This window comes from Caretta caretta, chromosome 1 (assembly GCF_965140235.1).
Source record: "Caretta caretta isolate rCarCar2 chromosome 1, rCarCar1.hap1, whole genome shotgun sequence".
Taxonomy (NCBI): Eukaryota; Metazoa; Chordata; order Testudines; family Cheloniidae; genus Caretta; species Caretta caretta.
Window position 1 is genome coordinate 254,213,607 of NC_134206.1, and position 17,086 is coordinate 254,230,692.

At 40.3% G+C, this 17,086-nt stretch overlaps 2 protein-coding genes across 2 annotated transcripts in view; one reads left to right on the top strand and one right to left on the bottom strand.

The window, feature by feature from the left end:
- The first annotated feature begins 64 nt into the window (after window positions 1-64).
- Window positions 65-14,968, top strand: NOPCHAP1 (NOP protein chaperone 1). Its single transcript, XM_048831917.2, has 4 exons — window positions 65-313; window positions 4,343-4,429; window positions 6,326-6,462; window positions 11,411-14,968. Exons 1-4 carry the CDS (start codon window positions 217-219, stop codon window positions 11,591-11,593), a joined length of 504 nt encoding a protein of 167 aa, XP_048687874.1. The 5' UTR covers window positions 65-216; the 3' UTR covers window positions 11,594-14,968.
- Window positions 14,048-17,086, bottom strand: part of ALDH1L2 (aldehyde dehydrogenase 1 family member L2) — a 52,026-nt gene continuing 48,987 nt past the window's right edge. Inside the window, exon 23 of the mRNA XM_048831906.2 lies at window positions 14,048-14,772. Coding sequence (XP_048687863.1) covers window positions 14,717-14,772 — 56 coding nt within the window. The 3' untranslated portion in view covers window positions 14,048-14,716. The remainder of the gene's footprint in view (window positions 14,773-17,086) is intronic.

Consider the following 17,086-nt stretch of genomic DNA (forward strand, 5'->3'; position numbering starts at 1 on the left):
CCCGGACAATTCCGCCCCCGCGCTGAGTCTCCCACTGACGTCAAGGGGAGCTTGGCCCCTCCTGGGCAGCGAGGGAACCGCGAGCGCTGCGGGCTGCCTCGCCCAGAGCTGCGCTGGCTCCTCCGGGCTCCAGGTGGCGCTGTGGGGCAGCCCGAGGCAGCCAGTGTGTGGCTAGAGCGGAGCCCCGTCGGCATCCGGATCCCCCGCCCCCCGCATATGGAAGGAAGCGGCGCGCGTAGGCCCGAGACCCCGATGGCGCTGAAGGAGGGTGCCGCTGCCTCCAGGGAGCTGCTGTCCGTGGGGAGCGGAGGAGGTAGCCGGTCCCGAGCCGCCACGTCCCCGGGCTGGGGAGGGAGGAAGCATCCGCCTGCGGGCAAGAAGCGGAGGGGGGAGGCTGGGCACGGGCGGGGGAGAGGGGGAAGCGGCGCCTGGCGGGAGGCGGTTTGCTCGCGCGCGCGGCTGCCCCCCACCAAGTCTTAGCGACGAGCGGGCCGGGAGCGCAGCCTGTGAGCAGCGCGCGCGCGCGCGGCCTGCGTGGCAGCTGTTGCGCAAGCCGCGGCCACGCGGCACCACCCTGGTTCAGCTTGATCGGCAGACGGCCGTTAGGTGGGGGAGGGGCAGGGTGCCGAGAGCCCAGCTGGTTCGGGGCCGGAAGGTCACGGTTTCCGCTCGAACCCCGCCCCGCCCCCATGAATCTCTCACAGCGCCCCAGGGCGCCTGCGCGGGCCCTGGAGACGGCAAAGCACCAGGCTCGCGCTGGCCCTTTCAGCGGCACCCCCTGCGGCTCTGGGAAGTGGGCCCGGCTGTTTGGGGGAGGGGAGGCGAGGCGAGGCTGCACCACTTCCTGGGAAGCCGCTGAGCCCAGAACTGACCCATCCTGACTAGAGCTGCGGGAGGGTGGGTTTATTTTTTTGCGGGGGGGGGGAGCGAGTAGTAAGTTTCCTCCCAAATGCATTCTTTGGGGGGCGCCCAAACTAGTCACAGATGTTGGGCCGAATTTGGCAAACGGTTTTGGCCAGAAACGTAAAAAAGCTCTGAAAACAAAATTTTGGGCAGTGTTGAAATGATTGGGTTTTGAAAGTGTCAGAACAACCTATTTTGACATTTCGTTTTCAATCAGTATTTTCTAAACGAAATGTTGAGTCCAATCAAGAATTTTCAGGTTTTCATATTGGGAAGAAGAGTTGGGGAAAAAACAGTTTTCATAGAATTGTTGGTGACACCGGTTGCTACACTAGGTAACTCGGGAGGGTTGAAGACCACGAGTGTCGATGAAGCCCTCTTGCTCTAGGCCCAGATAAACTGAGGCCCCTTTGTTCCTTGAACCCTCTGTGATCCTGCATAACTCTGAGGAAGCTAGCACACAAACAGACAGGTTTGCACATGGCTCGCCAGCCAAGGCCAGCTTCAGCCTGGGAAACATATAGATAAGGCAGAAATGTTTAGCAAAAACCTGTAACAAATAGGACCAAATAAGGCAAGGCTCGGGCAATGCTATTGAGGAAAAACACAACTGGCTGCTTTAGCTGATTGGCTATGGTATTGTATGGGGCAACAGGTAATTGGTTGTATAAGCTTGTGTAGTGAAGTAGGCAAAGGTATAAAATGTATACTGGAATTTGCTGCGCTGCTGCAGGATTTGAGACAGCTCAGTCTCCCTGCGCCCTATTTGGAGCTCCAAATAAATCTCTCTGCTTCTCCACCGCGTTGTGGTCACTGGCGCGACACACACCGGCAACGAACCCAGCTGTTGCTTCCCTCGGGCACTCTGTGCCGGCAACAGAATCATGGGTCTGGAAGAGACCTCGAGAGGTCATGTAGTCCAATCCCCTGCACTCCAGGCAGGACTAAGCTGTGGCTACCCTGGAAACTTCAAAGTGCTGTTGCGGGAGCGCTCCTGCGGTAGCGCTTTGAAGTGCGAGTGAGGTCATGCGAAGCGCTGGGAGACAGGTCTCCCAGCGCTTCTGGTAATCCACCTCCATGAGGGGATTAGCTTTGGGAGCATGGCTCCCAGCACTTGGAGCCTGTCTACACTGGTGGTTTAAAGCGCTCAGACTTGCTGCGCTCAGGGGGTGATTTTTCACCCCCCTGAGCCAGCAAGTTAGAGTGCTATAAAATATAAGCGTACACAAGCCCTAAATATTATTTAGACCAGGGGTCGGCAACCTTTCAGAAGTGGTGGGCCGAGTCTTCATTTATTCACTCTAATTTAAGGTTTCATGTGCCAGTAATACATTTTAACATTTTTAGAAGGTCTCTTTCTATAAGTCCATAATATATAACTAAACTATTGTTGTATGTAAAGTAAATAAGGTTTTTAAAATGTTTTAAGAAGCTTCATTTAAAATTAAAATGCAGAGGCCCCCGGACTGGTGGCCAGGACCCGGGCAGTGTGAGTGCCATTGCAAATCAGCTTGCATGCCGCCTTTGGCACGCGTGCCATAGGTTGCCTACCCCTGACCTAAACCATCCCTGACAGGTGTTTGTCCAACTTGCCCTTAAAAATCCCCAATGATAGAGATTCCACAACCTCCCTAGGCAATTTATTGCAGTGCTTAACCACCCCGACAGTAAGTTTTTCCTAATGTCCAACCTAAAGCTCCCTTGCTGCAATTTAAGCCCATTGCTTCTTGTCCTATCCTCAGAGGTTAAGAAGCACGATTTTTCTCTGTCCTCCTTGTAACAACCTTTTATGTACTTGAAAACTGTTATCATGTCCCCGCTCAGTCTTCTCTTCTCCAGACTATACAAACCCAATTTTTTAAATCTTCCCTCATAGGTCATGTTTTCTAGACCTTTAATCAATTTTGTTGCTCTTCTCTGGACTTTCTCCAATTTGTTACACCTTCTTGTCAACTGTTTGAAATGGGCCACCTTGATTACATTGAACTCATTAGCACTACAAAAGTGATTTTTGCTCCCTTCTTGTCAACTGTTGAGAATAGCACACTTCCACCTTAATTGAATTGGATCATTAGCAGTGACCCCCCACTTGGCAAGGCCACTCCCATCTTTTCATATGCTGTGTATTATACCTCTCTACTGTATTTTCCTTTCCATGCATCTGATGAAGTCGGTTTTAGCCCACGAAAGCTTATGCCCAAGTAAATTTGTTAGTCTCTAGGGTTCCATAAGGACTCGTGTTTGCTGATACAGACTACACGGCTACCACTCTGAAACCTGAAATGTGGCTCCCAGAACTGGACACAATACTCCAGTTGAGGCCTAATCAGCGCGGAGTAGAGCGGAAGAATTATTTCTCGTGTCTTGCTTAAAACACTCTGGCTAATATATCCCAGAATGATGTTTGCTTTTTTTGCAACAGCATTACACTGTTGACTCATATTTAGCTTGTGATCCACTTATGACCCCCAGATCCCTTTCCGCAGTACTCCTTCCTAGGCAGTTATTTCCCATTTTGTATGTGTGCAACTGATTGTTCCTCCCTAAGTGTAGTACTGTGCATTTGTCCTTATTGAATTTCATCCTATTTACTTCAGACCATTTCTCCAGTTTGTCCAGATCATTTTGAATTTTAATCCTATCTTCCAAAGCACTTGCAACCCTTCTCAGCTTGGTATCGTCTGCAGACTTTATAAGTGTACTCTCTATGCCATTATCTAAATCGTTGATGAAGATATTGAACAGAACCGGACCCAGAATCGATTCCTGTGGGACCCCACTCGTTATGCCCTTCCAGCATGACTGTGAACCACTGATAACTATTCTCTGAGAATGATTTTCCAACCAGTTATGCACCAGTTTTGGTTTGAAACTAACTGATCTTTTTAAAATAATTTTTCGGTTTGACTACCTGGTAGAAAAATCAGTTATTCCTGCAGATCTAATGCTGAGCCTCCCTAGCTTGTGGGACCTCTGATGAGATTCGCAGCCCAAGGCACTATGCATACATATTATTTTCATGCAAAGGCTTTTCTGTTAATCCCTACATATGTTCCGAAGGGGGACAAGTTACCTATTCCTAGTATTGCTGATGTAATGCTAAGTAAATAAGAGAGAAATTACTACGGATATACTATAATGCCAGAACTCTAAAGGACAAAACTAGAAGGGAACTGAATGTTTTCAAACTTCTGATAAGGTAAAAAAATCATCCTAAAATAAACACTTTTAAAAGTCTCACTTTAATTAGTGATATGTAATTCCCTTGAAATTGGTCATCCTGTTTGCTGCATTGAGAGTTGACTAGTTAAATTGTCCAACTAATGAAAATTTTCTTAAATTCTCTGCTTTCTGGTGCAAATCTTGGGAAATATCTAAATAAGGGAGCTAGTATCACATTGGTAAATAGTGAAATAACTGATGTAATTTTTCTTTGTAGGTATTCATGACACACTGTTGATAAACTCAAAACATGCCAGCAAAAAGGTCACAAGTTTAGAGACAGTTCGGATACCAAGGAGTAACAGTAAGTGCATCTTTTCCAAATGGGACTATGCTGATCACTGTTTAAGTTGCTTTGTGAGCTTGAAAAGCACATAACCATGACTATACCTAACGTTAATATATCCTACTGCTGAAGCAGTTAGCATTCGAAAATCAATTAACTGTATAAGTTTTAAATAGTTTTAAACCTATTTTTGCTACTTGTGAATCTGCAAATCTCTCTCTTGCGGTTGCCAATATGGATGTTTCCCCCGCTATTTATGTTGGAGCTTGAAACTAACTAGGCTTTATTTTACTCACCAGATAAAATGGGCACAGTTGGCAGAATATTTCTCATGTAGTTAACTGACTCATCCTGCAGAGGGAGCACAAAACATTAATTCTGCACAAGTTTTTTGTAAACATTTGGCATTTTAGGGCCTAATGCTACAAACCCGCGCTGGTGTGAGAGGGAGGATTTCTGTATGTAGAGGGCTTGCAAGATTGAACCTCTGGTGTTGTATTTCAAAGTAGTGTAAAATGGACTTCTAATATTGAAATTACTTTCTTAACCTCACTTTTTAAAAGAATACTGTCAAAATCAATAAGCCAGATTACTCATTTATCTATTCAGTGATCTCTTTGAATGGCTTCAGAAAAGGTATTTTTCTGCACTTGATCCATGTGCCTTGTCCCCTAATCAAAGACAGAGTTAACTGGCAGTGTTGTCTGATTATGGTATGAAGTGACACATCTTCAGGATTTTTATTCTTTTCATGGAAGACAAGTTATTAGCGATTTCTTAGCCTTGGGTTGCATTTGCTTAGTGTGCAAAGGGCTTCTACTTTTTCATATAACCATTCTAATCTCTATATTCAAAACCAGTTTGGTAGTATAAAGTATTGTACACTAGTATATCTTTTTTTAAATGATCATTCCTTTTTAATATTTCAAAATTATTTTAAACTTGTGAGAGGATAAAGGAGGCAATATGGAGTTCTTTCTTTGACAGAACTCTTTGGGGAGAGTCAGCGTGGCATAAAGTAGTAGTTTCTAAGGCACTTTACTGGAGTTGAATCAGAATAGTGCAGCCTTACTACAAAGTGAAACGTAGTTTCAGTGAAAAATAAACACTAGACGCTAGATCATCTCCTGATGCAAGAGAGGGAAAAGGCTATTTGAAAAAAGTGTGGAAGTATAATGAGTTAATCTGTGACTGGAAGGGTTGACTCATCCATGGAGGGGACATGGCCATGACCCACAAAGAGCAAAGATGTCCCATCATTGGTGGGAAATGCCATGGACCTTGGAGACATCCCTGCAAAACACCAGCTCCTTCATGCTGTTACCTACACTGCCTATCCACCTATGCTGCCTTCTTGGCAGCATAACACACTTGGTAGAAAGCTGCTTCTGAGGTTGCTTTTTCCTGTCATCCGCACAGCTTTCTTGACAGTTGTGCCATCACTGACCCCCCCTCCCCCATCTTCTCTTGGACCCTGCCCCTTTACTCCAAGAGGGGAGAAGGTAAGGTACAGTACTTCACAGGAACTTGAATATTGACGTGGAGCATCCTGAGTATTTCATTTTTTTGGTGTGTGTTTAAAACAATAGAATTTTTCTATGAAGCGTCTGTTGGACTTGCCATATTTTAGTTTTTTGAAAAGGTCAAATACAAGCCATGACATGACTCCCTTAGTGAACCATTTGGACTGATGCATAAAATCTATGATATTCTGCACTGTATGTGCCATGGAAAGTTGAGCAATCTGGTCAATAAAGTAGTAACTTTATTCCCCAGATGAATTGTTAAATATTGTACACAACTTGAAAGTTCAAAATTAAAACAGTTAAATCCTGTGTTAATGAGATACTCATGTCTTTGTACTGCAAAATCTAAATATGCATATATGCTATAATCTCACTATTTCTACCTTAGTTTTGGACAGAGTTCAGAGCTTTCTACCGCAGATGGCCCTTGCAAACAATGAGCTAAGAAGAGAAATGGCAACAGCACCAGCTCATCAGTTTGATATTGAAAATCTAGACAGCTGCCTTGAAAACATTATAGAGATGGTAAATGTATTTCTTGTGTTTTGCTTTTGTAAAGTAAATTTAGTGCTGTGGTGTAAAACTCTTCACTCAGTCTTAGAATGGGTTTGTTTGAAAAATAAAGCTTTTTTCCTCCTTTACATTCCTTTATAATTTTGATCTGAAATTAGCCATAAATTTAAAGCAAAGTATGCTACTTGCTCTTCATGACATAGTAATCTTGTCCACCACTGAAACTTGAAGATAAACAACTAGAGATAAAGTAGTTTAAGCCCAGAATATGAGCTGTCTCTAATCTAAAGCTCTAATCCTGACAGAGTAACTTTTGTAATTAAAAATTTAAATAGATTGTTTTTTTTGTTTTCAAAGTAAGCTGACTTTTAATGAATTGTAATTTAAGATTGTATAGTAAGTAACAATAACAAGTGTTCTGTTTTGTTTAAGGGACACTTTTAAATAGTTTAAGGCCCAAAATCTAGGTCTCGAGCATGTCAAGTATAACAAAACTTAAAAACCTTAATTATGATCTCTCAAATTTTATTGGAAACTCTTGTATTTATTTCAATGTCTCTCTCCAGTGTTTTAACTGAAATTATGCAGCATTATGCTAATGACTGAGAACCTCAAAGAGAAACTGATTATATCCAAAACATGAAAATAGCTTAGTCTATTTTCACTATCTAGGCTGAGACAATTATGAAATGTAAATAGTGGAAGAGTGAATTAGATTCTGAAAATTGTTTTTTAAAAATCTAATGTGAAATTAGTAGAACAAGTAAGGGAGCTTTTATTTTAATAATTGTCTGTTTACAGATGTGTCGATGAAAAGTTTAGTCATAGAGTTTAAGGCCAGAAGGGACCACTAGATCATCTAGTCTGACCTCTTGTATATTACAGGCCAATCAACATCACCCAGCACCCACACACTACACCCAACCATCATATTTAAAGTATTGCAACCCACCGGAGATTATTAGCCTATTATGTCTCTCTCCCCTCCCCCCCCCCCTCCACACACACACACACACACAGTAGGAGGGACCAAGGTGCACCAGTGCTCGAGGTCCCCACGTCAGGGAAATGATTGAGATATACCCAGACAATCCTGGCAAGCGACCTGCACCCCACAAACTGCCGAGGAAGGAAACCCTCCTGCCCCAAGGTCACTGCCATTCTGATCTGGGGGGAAATTCCTTCCTGACCCGACCTCACATATGACGAGCCGCTAGACCCTGAACATGCGAGCAAGAACCATCCAGCCAACCATCTGAGAGAGAATACTTTGTGCTGCCTCAGAGTCCTGGTTTACCCCTCTTGGTGTCCCATGTCCAGCCATGGCCATCCCTGCTTCAGAGGAAGAAGATAAAAGAACCCTTCCAGAATACATTGCGGGGGGAGGGGGAATCCCTTCCTGACCCTTGCAGATGGCAGGCTGGAACACAAGCATGACCTTCAGGAATTTAAGACATAAACCAGAAGTGAGCCCCAGACCTACTGTACCCTGCCCCCTACCAGCATGAGCAATCCCATCATGTAACCACACTCATAAATTTGCCCAGCTCTCTCTCAAAATTAATTAATTTGTTTGCCCCCACAACTCTAATTGGGAGGCTCTTCCAGAACCTCACTCCTCTGATGGTTACAAACCTTCTAATTTCAAGCCTAAATTTGTTAATGGCAGGTTTATATCTATTTGTTCTTGTGCCTACATCGTCCTTTAGTTCAAATAGCTCTTCACCCTCCCTGGTATTTAGCCCCCTAATGCAGCGGTTCTCAAGCAGGGGTCTGGGGGACGCGAGCAGGTTTCAGGGGGACCGCCAAGCTGGGCCAGCATTAGACTTGCTGGGGCCCAGAGCAGGAAGCCGAAGCCCCCCACAAGAAAGTCGAAGCTTTGAGCCCCGCCACCTGGGGCTGAAGCTGAAGCCTGAGTAACGTAGCTTTGCGGGAGCCCCTATGGCATGAGGCCCCAGGCAGTTGCCCTGCTTGCTACCCCCTAATGCTGGCCCTGGCCTTTCTATGCAGAAAACTAGTTATTGTGGTACAAGTGGGCTGTGGAGTTTTTATAGCGTGGGGGGAGGGGGGCAGAGGAGGGAGCACATCACAAAGAAAAAGGTTGCGAACGCCTGCACTAGTATATTTGTAGAGAGCAGCCATATCCCCTCTCAGCCCACTTTTTGCCAGGCTAAACAAACCAAGCTCTTCCAGTCTCCTCTCATCAGATAGGCCCTTCATTCCCCTGATGATTCTAGTAGCTCTTCTCCATTTCTCTTCCAGTTTAAATTTATCTTTCTTGAACATGACTGACCAGAATTGTACACATAACTCCAAATGATGTCTTACCAGTGCCTTGTACAATGGCATTAATACTTCTCTATCTATTGGAAAACCCTCACCCGATACATTCTACAGTTGCCTTTTTCACAGTGCATCACGTTCATGGCTCATAATCATCCTGTGATCAACCCGTACTTTCGGGTCTCTTTCCTCTGTCGCTTCTAGCTGATAATCCCGTCTTGTAATAGAAATTACTATTAGACCCTAAGTGCATGATGCTGCACTTAGAACGATTGAATTTCACCCCATTTCTGTTATTCCAGTCTTCAGGGTCATCCATATCTTTCTGTATAATGTTTTAATAGCAATAAACAGAAAGCACAAGTCAAAAGGTCTTATGGTTACAGTACTGCTTGCAAGTAATTCAGTAAATTTATTAACAGTTCAGCTTTCTTATGACTGATCTCACCTTGCAGGTTTTGTTTGTTTTGTTTTTTACTTGGGGTGAGCTGGACCTAAAACAACAGCTTTGGTCAGGTGCAAAGTTTTCGTACTTGTCAAAAATCGTATACAGCTTCACAGGTTGAAATATGATCCTTTTTTTTATTAGGGCTGTCAAGCGATTAAACAGATAAATTGTGCGATTAAACAATAATAGAATACCATTTATTTAAATATTTTTGGATGTTTTCTACATTTTCAAATATATTGATTTCAATTACAACACAGAATACAAAGTGTACAGTACTCACTTTATATTTTTGATTACAAGTTAAAAAAAAGAAATATACCTAATGCAAGTACTATAGTGTAATCTCTATCATGAAAGTTAAACTTTCAAATGTAGAATTACGTTAAAAAAAACCCCTACATTCAAAAATAAAATATAAATTTTAGAGCTTGCAAGTCCACTCAGTCCCACTTCTTGTTCAGCCAATCGCTCAGACAAACAAGTTTGTTTACATTTGCAAGAGATAATGCTGCCTGCTTCGTGTTTACAATGTCACCTGAAAGTGAGAACAGGTGTTTTCGTGGCACTGTTGTAGCCGGCGTTGCAAGATATTTACGTTCCTCAGGCACATAAAGATTTATATGTCCCTTCATGTTTCAACCATCATTCCAGGGGACATGCGTCCATACTGATAACGTGTTCTGCTTGATAACCATCCAAAGCAGTGTGGACCGACACATGTTCATTTTCATTATCTGAGTCAGATGCCACCAGCAGGTGGTTGATTTTCTTTTTTGGTGGTTCAGGTTCTGTAGTTTCCGCATCAGAGTGTTGCTCTGTTAAGACTCCTGAAAGTATGCTCTACATCTCGTCTGTCTCAGATTTTGGAAGGCACTTCAGATTCTTAAACCGTGGGTTGAGTGCTGTAGCTATCTTTAGAAATTTCACATTGGTACCTTCTTTGTGTTTTGTGAAATCTGCAGTGAAAATGTTCTTAAAACAAACTATGTGCTGGGTCATCATCCGAGACTGCTATAACATGAAATATACGGCAGAATGCAGGTAAAACGGAGCAGGGGACATACGATCCTCCCCCAAGGAGTTCAGTCACAAATTTAATTACCGCATTTTTTTTAACAGGAGTTATCAGCATGGAAGCTTGTCCTCTGGAATGGTGGCCGAAGCATGAAGGGGCATACAGATGTTTAGCATATCTGGCACATAAATAGCTTGCAACGCCATCTGCATAAGTGCTATGCAAATGGCTGTTCTCACTTTCTGGTGACCACCTAAATAAGAGCATTATCTTCTGTAAATGTAAACAAACTTGTTTGTCTTAGTGATTGGCTGAACAAGAAGTAGGATTGAGTGGACTTGTAGGCTCTGAAGTTTTACATTGTTTTGGTTTTGAGTGCAATTATGTAACAAATCTACTTTGAAAGTTGCACTTTCATAACAGATTGCACTACATACTTTTATGAGGAATTGAAAATACTATTTATCATTTTTACAGTACAAATATTTGTAAAAAAATATGCTTTGATTTCAAAAACACAACTATATATATGAAAATGTAGAAAAACATCCAAAATATTTAATAAATTGGCATGCTATTGTTTAACTGTGCAATTAAAACTGTGATTAATTGTGATTAACTGATTAATCGACAGCCCTCGTTTTTTTGTTTAGAAAATATTCTGATTGTCTTGAACACTTGTCATCCACAGTCACAGCTGTACCACTGATAACGTTAAACTGTTATATGACATGAATTACATTAGCAAAAAGAGACAGCACCCTGAAAATTATATTTTCAGACTTGGATTTTTGTCTAAATTATCCAGCCTTTTGCTCCCTTCATTTGTCAATTTAAACCAGAAGGCTTCACTTTAGACAAAGTAAATTAATCAATGTACCATTCTCTTTTTGCTTCCCGAGAATTATTTAAAAAGAACTATTACTTTATTACTGAGCACTGTAGGTACTTAGACTGTATAAACTCATTTTTCGTATTTAAACTTTCATGTTTATAGTGATCTCTAAAAAACTTGCAAATATTTCCAGTCTACTGAGGTCTACTTTTTTTTTTTTGCATAGCACATAATTGCTGACTTTATGGTAAGGATGTTCATGTGTATTAAGGTCCTGTTTTGTTTTGTTTTTTGTTTTTTTTTAAACAAAAATCATAAAAGCAATATGTAGATATATGGGTTGTTCATTTTTTAAAAGCACCGTTGTTTCTTGCAGAATGTAGCCTTGGTTGAATTAAGTGGTTCTGACACCGATGAAGAAATAATTTCAGAAGACAGCTCAGAATCTGAAGAGGACAGTTGTGCAACTGATGAAGTTACCATAGACACCATTAAACTTCCAAAACAAAAAGGAGAAAAGGGCAAAATAGAAATTTTGGACAGCAAAGTGAATGAGTAGATAAAACTATTTTCAGATTTCCATTTCTGAATGTATCATGTGTCCTGACTACTGTGACCCTTAGAAAACTAGCTAATTTCCAAGTGTGTGTCACCTGGAAACTGGCTAACTGCCAGTCACTTATGTCACTGGAAGTACTGTGTTTAGTAGGGTGGAGAGTTTCTTATGGCTGAGAGGAAAGCTGGAGCTCTTAATCCTAAAACCTGACCTGACCTATCCCCCAAGCTATATAGAAATGAGTTCCATCAGGAGGTCAGGGTAGGGAAGAAACAGCATGAAACTTAGTAATTTGAGAGGTTGCACTGTAAAGCTAGGCAAGAAGTGTGAAGTTCTTGGCCTGTTTTGAGGTGAAGAAAGGATTACTAGGGTGTGCGGTTACTTACTTCAGGAGAGGGAAATAATTAGATAGGAGGAAGACAAAGCTTGTGTTCTGAGATGGGAATAAGATGTGTTAAGATACTCAAGTATTATATACTTGTCTTCACTACCAAATACTAAAGATGAGCACACAGTGCTTCAAGAGTTAAATCTAAGGAAATATGCCTAATTTATTCTTGTCTCCTTAATTTTATAGGGAGGGGCTATTTTACTGTATTTAGTTTAGTCAAGTTTTGCTTTCAAATGATGTATCTCAATGCCTTTGTAGATTATAAGTTGTTTCTCAAAGAAACAGTATTTTGTATAATAATTTAAGGTTATATTCTTACTGTATTTACTTAGCTACAGAAGATTGACTAGCAAGCGGCAGTTAAGCACAGGATTTAAAATGTGTTATTTAAACTTATATTTTTCTTCTCTGTTTTCATTAAAGATAACTGTTTGGAACATTTGATCAAGATAATGATCAATACCATTTCTAGTCTTTGTTGAAGAGCATGTCTTCTTTTATCTTTCTTTATTAATAGGAAAAATAAAATCTTACTAGCATCAATTGCTATTGTGATTCAATTTATGGCTAAATTATTAGTCCAAAGCAGGTCCTTTGACTCATGTTGCTAGTAATCAATCTTTCTGAAAAGCAGCAGCACTTGGGATATGGGCTGTATAAAGACACAGTACTGAGATGATTAGTTTCCACTTATTAATTATAGTACATTAGAATTAAACTGTTTAAACAGTTTAAAATCTGGAGGGGACCTGGCCTAAGATGTGACACTGGACTACTAATGTCACACGTTACTTTAACACTGCTTCCCCCTGAAAGGAGATTTAGACATGCCAGTTTTACTCAGCACAACTACTTAATGACCCATATCTATACACATTATTCCTTGTGTCTCTGGCTATTGTATCAAAAAACCTCCTAAATATCTGTCAACTGACAAAATCCAAAGCGGTTGGGGAACTAGTATGGTTGTCTGTTGAAGGTACTGTTTCTATGGTAAATAAAACACTGTAAGATACCTTTATTTGGATAGCCTGGATACTGTTCTTTATACTGAGGTTTGCAGTGGCATCTTTATAGACTAATATTACTCAATTGTATTTCAAATACACTTTGTCTACAAGCAAAGTGAAGGAATTACGCTGTGATTTAATAGTACATTGCACAAGGTGGATACAGCTTGTTTATAATGTCACACTTCATAAACCTTGCTTAATGGGTGTGTAAACTGTGTCCAGAACTGAATGTTTAACTTTCTTGACCATGTTGATGTGCTTGGTAAATTGAAGGTAAAAATTGTCTTGTGGCTAGACTACTTTTACTACAAAAACATATTCCACATTAACTTGAGTCTAACTTTGGGCTATTCAAGTAGGAAAATAATTACATAGAGCTCACAAATAGATAATTTTGTTCCTGTGATACCAGCTAGAGATGAGCAAAAAAAAAATTGTTTTTTTTGGTTTGGTAACTGAACTGGAAAAAAACAACAAAATTGGTTCATTTCTAACTGACACAATTTGTGTTTTTTCTTGCCAAAACAAAAAAGTTTTGAGTCCATTCTAATTTACACTTTGAAACAGTTTGTTTAGACTTTAAATATTTTCCTTTTTTCTTTTAAAGGAAGGGAAAAAAACCCAGCTGCAACTGTTTGCTAAATTTACACATGGCTTTGGTCTCACCAAAACTGTAGTTTTCAGGAAACTTACTGTTCACTGAAAAAACTTCACCAGGCTGTAATACCTGTTTTCAGAAGGTGCATACATTTGGCACACTGTTCAGCTGATCTCAAACTCATTAAAATATTGGCTGTAAGATGCTGTAGCTTTGTGGAACAGTAGTTTCTCTTAAAATGTTTCTTGGAGTACAGAATGTGCAAAGTTATGTTCATTATCTTGAAAAATGCTTGGTCATTATGTCAGATATCCTTTATATTTAGTACTTGATAAGTGTAAAATATGGTTTACTGTCTTATGCCATAATCTTGCATTAAATGCTCCTTGAGGTAAAGTGAGTGCATGTAACGTATGTGGCATAATTACTTCACAATAGTGATAGACATACACAGATACAGCTGGTTTAAATCTATTAATATAACCACCATTCACAGTCCCATACAAATTGCACATTCCACATTCACAAAAAGATAGAATATATTTTCAATAACTTCAGCTTAATATTCATAGTTTAACAAAGATCGTAGTAAGTGCACTTTCTTGAATTTATTTCCATTTTATGGCACTAAGGTTTCCTTTACTGCTGAAAAGTCAGAGCTGTATACTTTTGTTGAAAAACTTGAACTGTTTTATAACAAAACTGTATAATATGCATTTTAAAGTACATTTTAAGAGAAGCTTAATGACTAAATGTATGTTAAAAGGTTTAAAATGATTGTGTAAAATACATCTCATAATAAAAAATTTAGGCACATCATGGGCCCAATCCTTCAGTCTTACATAAGCAATCTCCCATTGTCCAAGTTAAGAACAACTCGGAAGGTTTAGATATCTAAAGACCAAATTTTAGTTCTACTAAAGTAAGTTGCCAAACTCCTTGTGACTTTAGTGGGGCTAGAATTTGGTCCTTAATATTTTCCATGGATAAATATGATTTGCTTTTTGTTAGTGGTATTACTTCAGAGAATATATCCTGGGCATTGTATTAAGTGCTTAACAGAATACTTAAAATTGAGGCTGTCAGCAAGGGGTTTGCTTTGGCAGTCAAGCTGAGCTGTTTCTTTAATACTCCACAGTTACAGCTTTAGTTCTGAGGTACTCATGAAGAGCTTCTTCACCTATGGAAGATCAAAATGTGAAGGAGTTATATCACCAGTTTAAAGGAATAGTCAGAAGACTTAGTTTTAACCACTGAGCAAGCCACAGTTCAGAATTCCTGTTAAGTGCTTAGGTATTTTGCATTAGCATGTTGCAATAGCTTGTGGCCAAGGAATTACTATGTATTGTTTTTTTTTAATAAATAGATTGAATGTATTTTAAAATACCCAACTCCCTCTTATCCCATTCACTCTACTGAAGTAAATTAAACTCTTTTGAAGCTGAAAAAAATCACTTTAGCAATAATGCAATATATCATAATCTGATGTCTATCTATTATAGCACCAAAACACTGTCCTATCCACTTTAGAAATTCCCCTGAAAAGCTTCTCCCGTCACATACCCCTCCCCAAGACATTTTGGAGTTGCAGCTTTCCCTCTGCCATGTACATGGACCAGACCGGACAGTCTCTACACAAACGAATACATGGACACAGATCAGACATCAAGAATTATTCAAAAACCAGTTGGAGAACACTTCAATCTCCCTGGATACTCAATAACAGACTTAAAAGTAGCAATTCTTCAACAAAAAAACTACAAAAACAGACTCCAATGAGAAACTGCGAACTGGAATTAATTTGCAAACTGGACACCATCAAATTAGGCCTGAATAAAGACTGGGAGGGGATGAGTCACTATAAAAACAAATTTTCCCCATACTAATTTCCCCCTACTGTTACACCTTCTTGTCAATTGTTTGAAATGGGCCACCCTGTTTACATTGGCCTCATTACCACTACAAAAAAGTGATTTTTCCTCCCTTGGTATTCTACTGTTGAGAATAGCCCACTTCCACTTTAATTTAATTGACTCGTTAGCACTTACCTCCCACTTGGTAAAGCAACTCCATCTTTTCATGTACTGTGTCTATATACCTGCCTACTGGTTTTTTCCACTCCATGCATCTGATGAAGTGGGTTTTAGCCCACGAAAGCTTATGCCCAAATACATTTGTTAGTCTCTAAGGTGCCACAAGTCCTCCTCGTTGTTTTAACTTTCCTAAGGTGCATTATAATGGGGCTACTTCCTGTGAAAATTTAGCGTGTCTGCAGCAACCCTTCTTATCCCCTTTGCACCTTGTAAGGTCCCCAGGAACTAAGTCAAGACCTCCTGTAGTGCACTTGCCTCTCTGACTGAAATCTTACATTCTTGAGTTTTGCCTAAAGGTGAATGTTTCTGGAAAGTCTGACCACAATTGGACTAGCTAACCTTAGTGGGGAAATAGATTGCTTTATGCTTAAAAAAACAGAAAATAAAAACTGACACCCGCCCCCGACCCTCCAAAAAGAACACCGCACAACAGCAGCAAATTGACATGTGAGATTCTTAAAAAACACCTCAAGCTTAGTAATAATACCATTGTAAGTAGGATGGATTATTAACATGATTTTTTTTATTTGCAGAAGAGGGTCATTTATCTTTTTGCTCAAAATATTTTCTATGACAGACTCCCTGCTGTATCCAATATAAATTTGACCTGCTATATAAATATTAACACCTTCATACTTGGTATTCTATGGCTATGTTTAAGTGAGATACTAAATAAACCAAAGTTGGGCTTCTAAATCCATATTTATTTAGGCACCTGCCTAGTTTTTAAAAAGTGCTGGGCACTCAACCACTCCCACTGAGGTATTTTTGAAAATCATCTATCTCCTTTAAAAGTCAAAAAGATCGAGGAATTCAGAGTTATTAGATTTAGAAAGCTATGGAATACGGAAAAGTGTATGGAATAGTTTGGGAGAAATAGCCCCATAATTTGTTGGGAAAAGTCAGTCTCAAAGATGTGAGAATGTTAATGGCAGTGAGAGGATTATGTAGAGAAGTGTCATGTATGTGTATGTTAGGGGTATGCAGAAACATGAGTCAATGGAAACTGATACTGGGGGCCACTGCATGAACATATAGCCACATTACCTATAAGTAGAGAGGGGTTTTTATTAAAAGATATGCAGGTGGGCAGGGTGCCTGAAGGTGAATGGAAGCCAAAAGTAAGCTTCAGCACTAGTATGGGTCAGGCACACACAATGTAAGATCCTTGGGTAATCAGTTCTTAAGTCTGATTTCCTGTCTAGTGATTTTTTTAGTAATATTAGTCCCAATGTTAGTTTAACTACCTTCTTAACGTTGTTATTGTGTGTCTAATCTGCCAAATAAAATCTGGTTTTGATTTTAAGCCAGTCTGAAATGAAGTGAGTTTTGAAAATGTTAGATAGGGGAGTTTCTAACAGGGGACTGGAGGGAGACAGGAGCTTCAGTGTATGCTGAGGT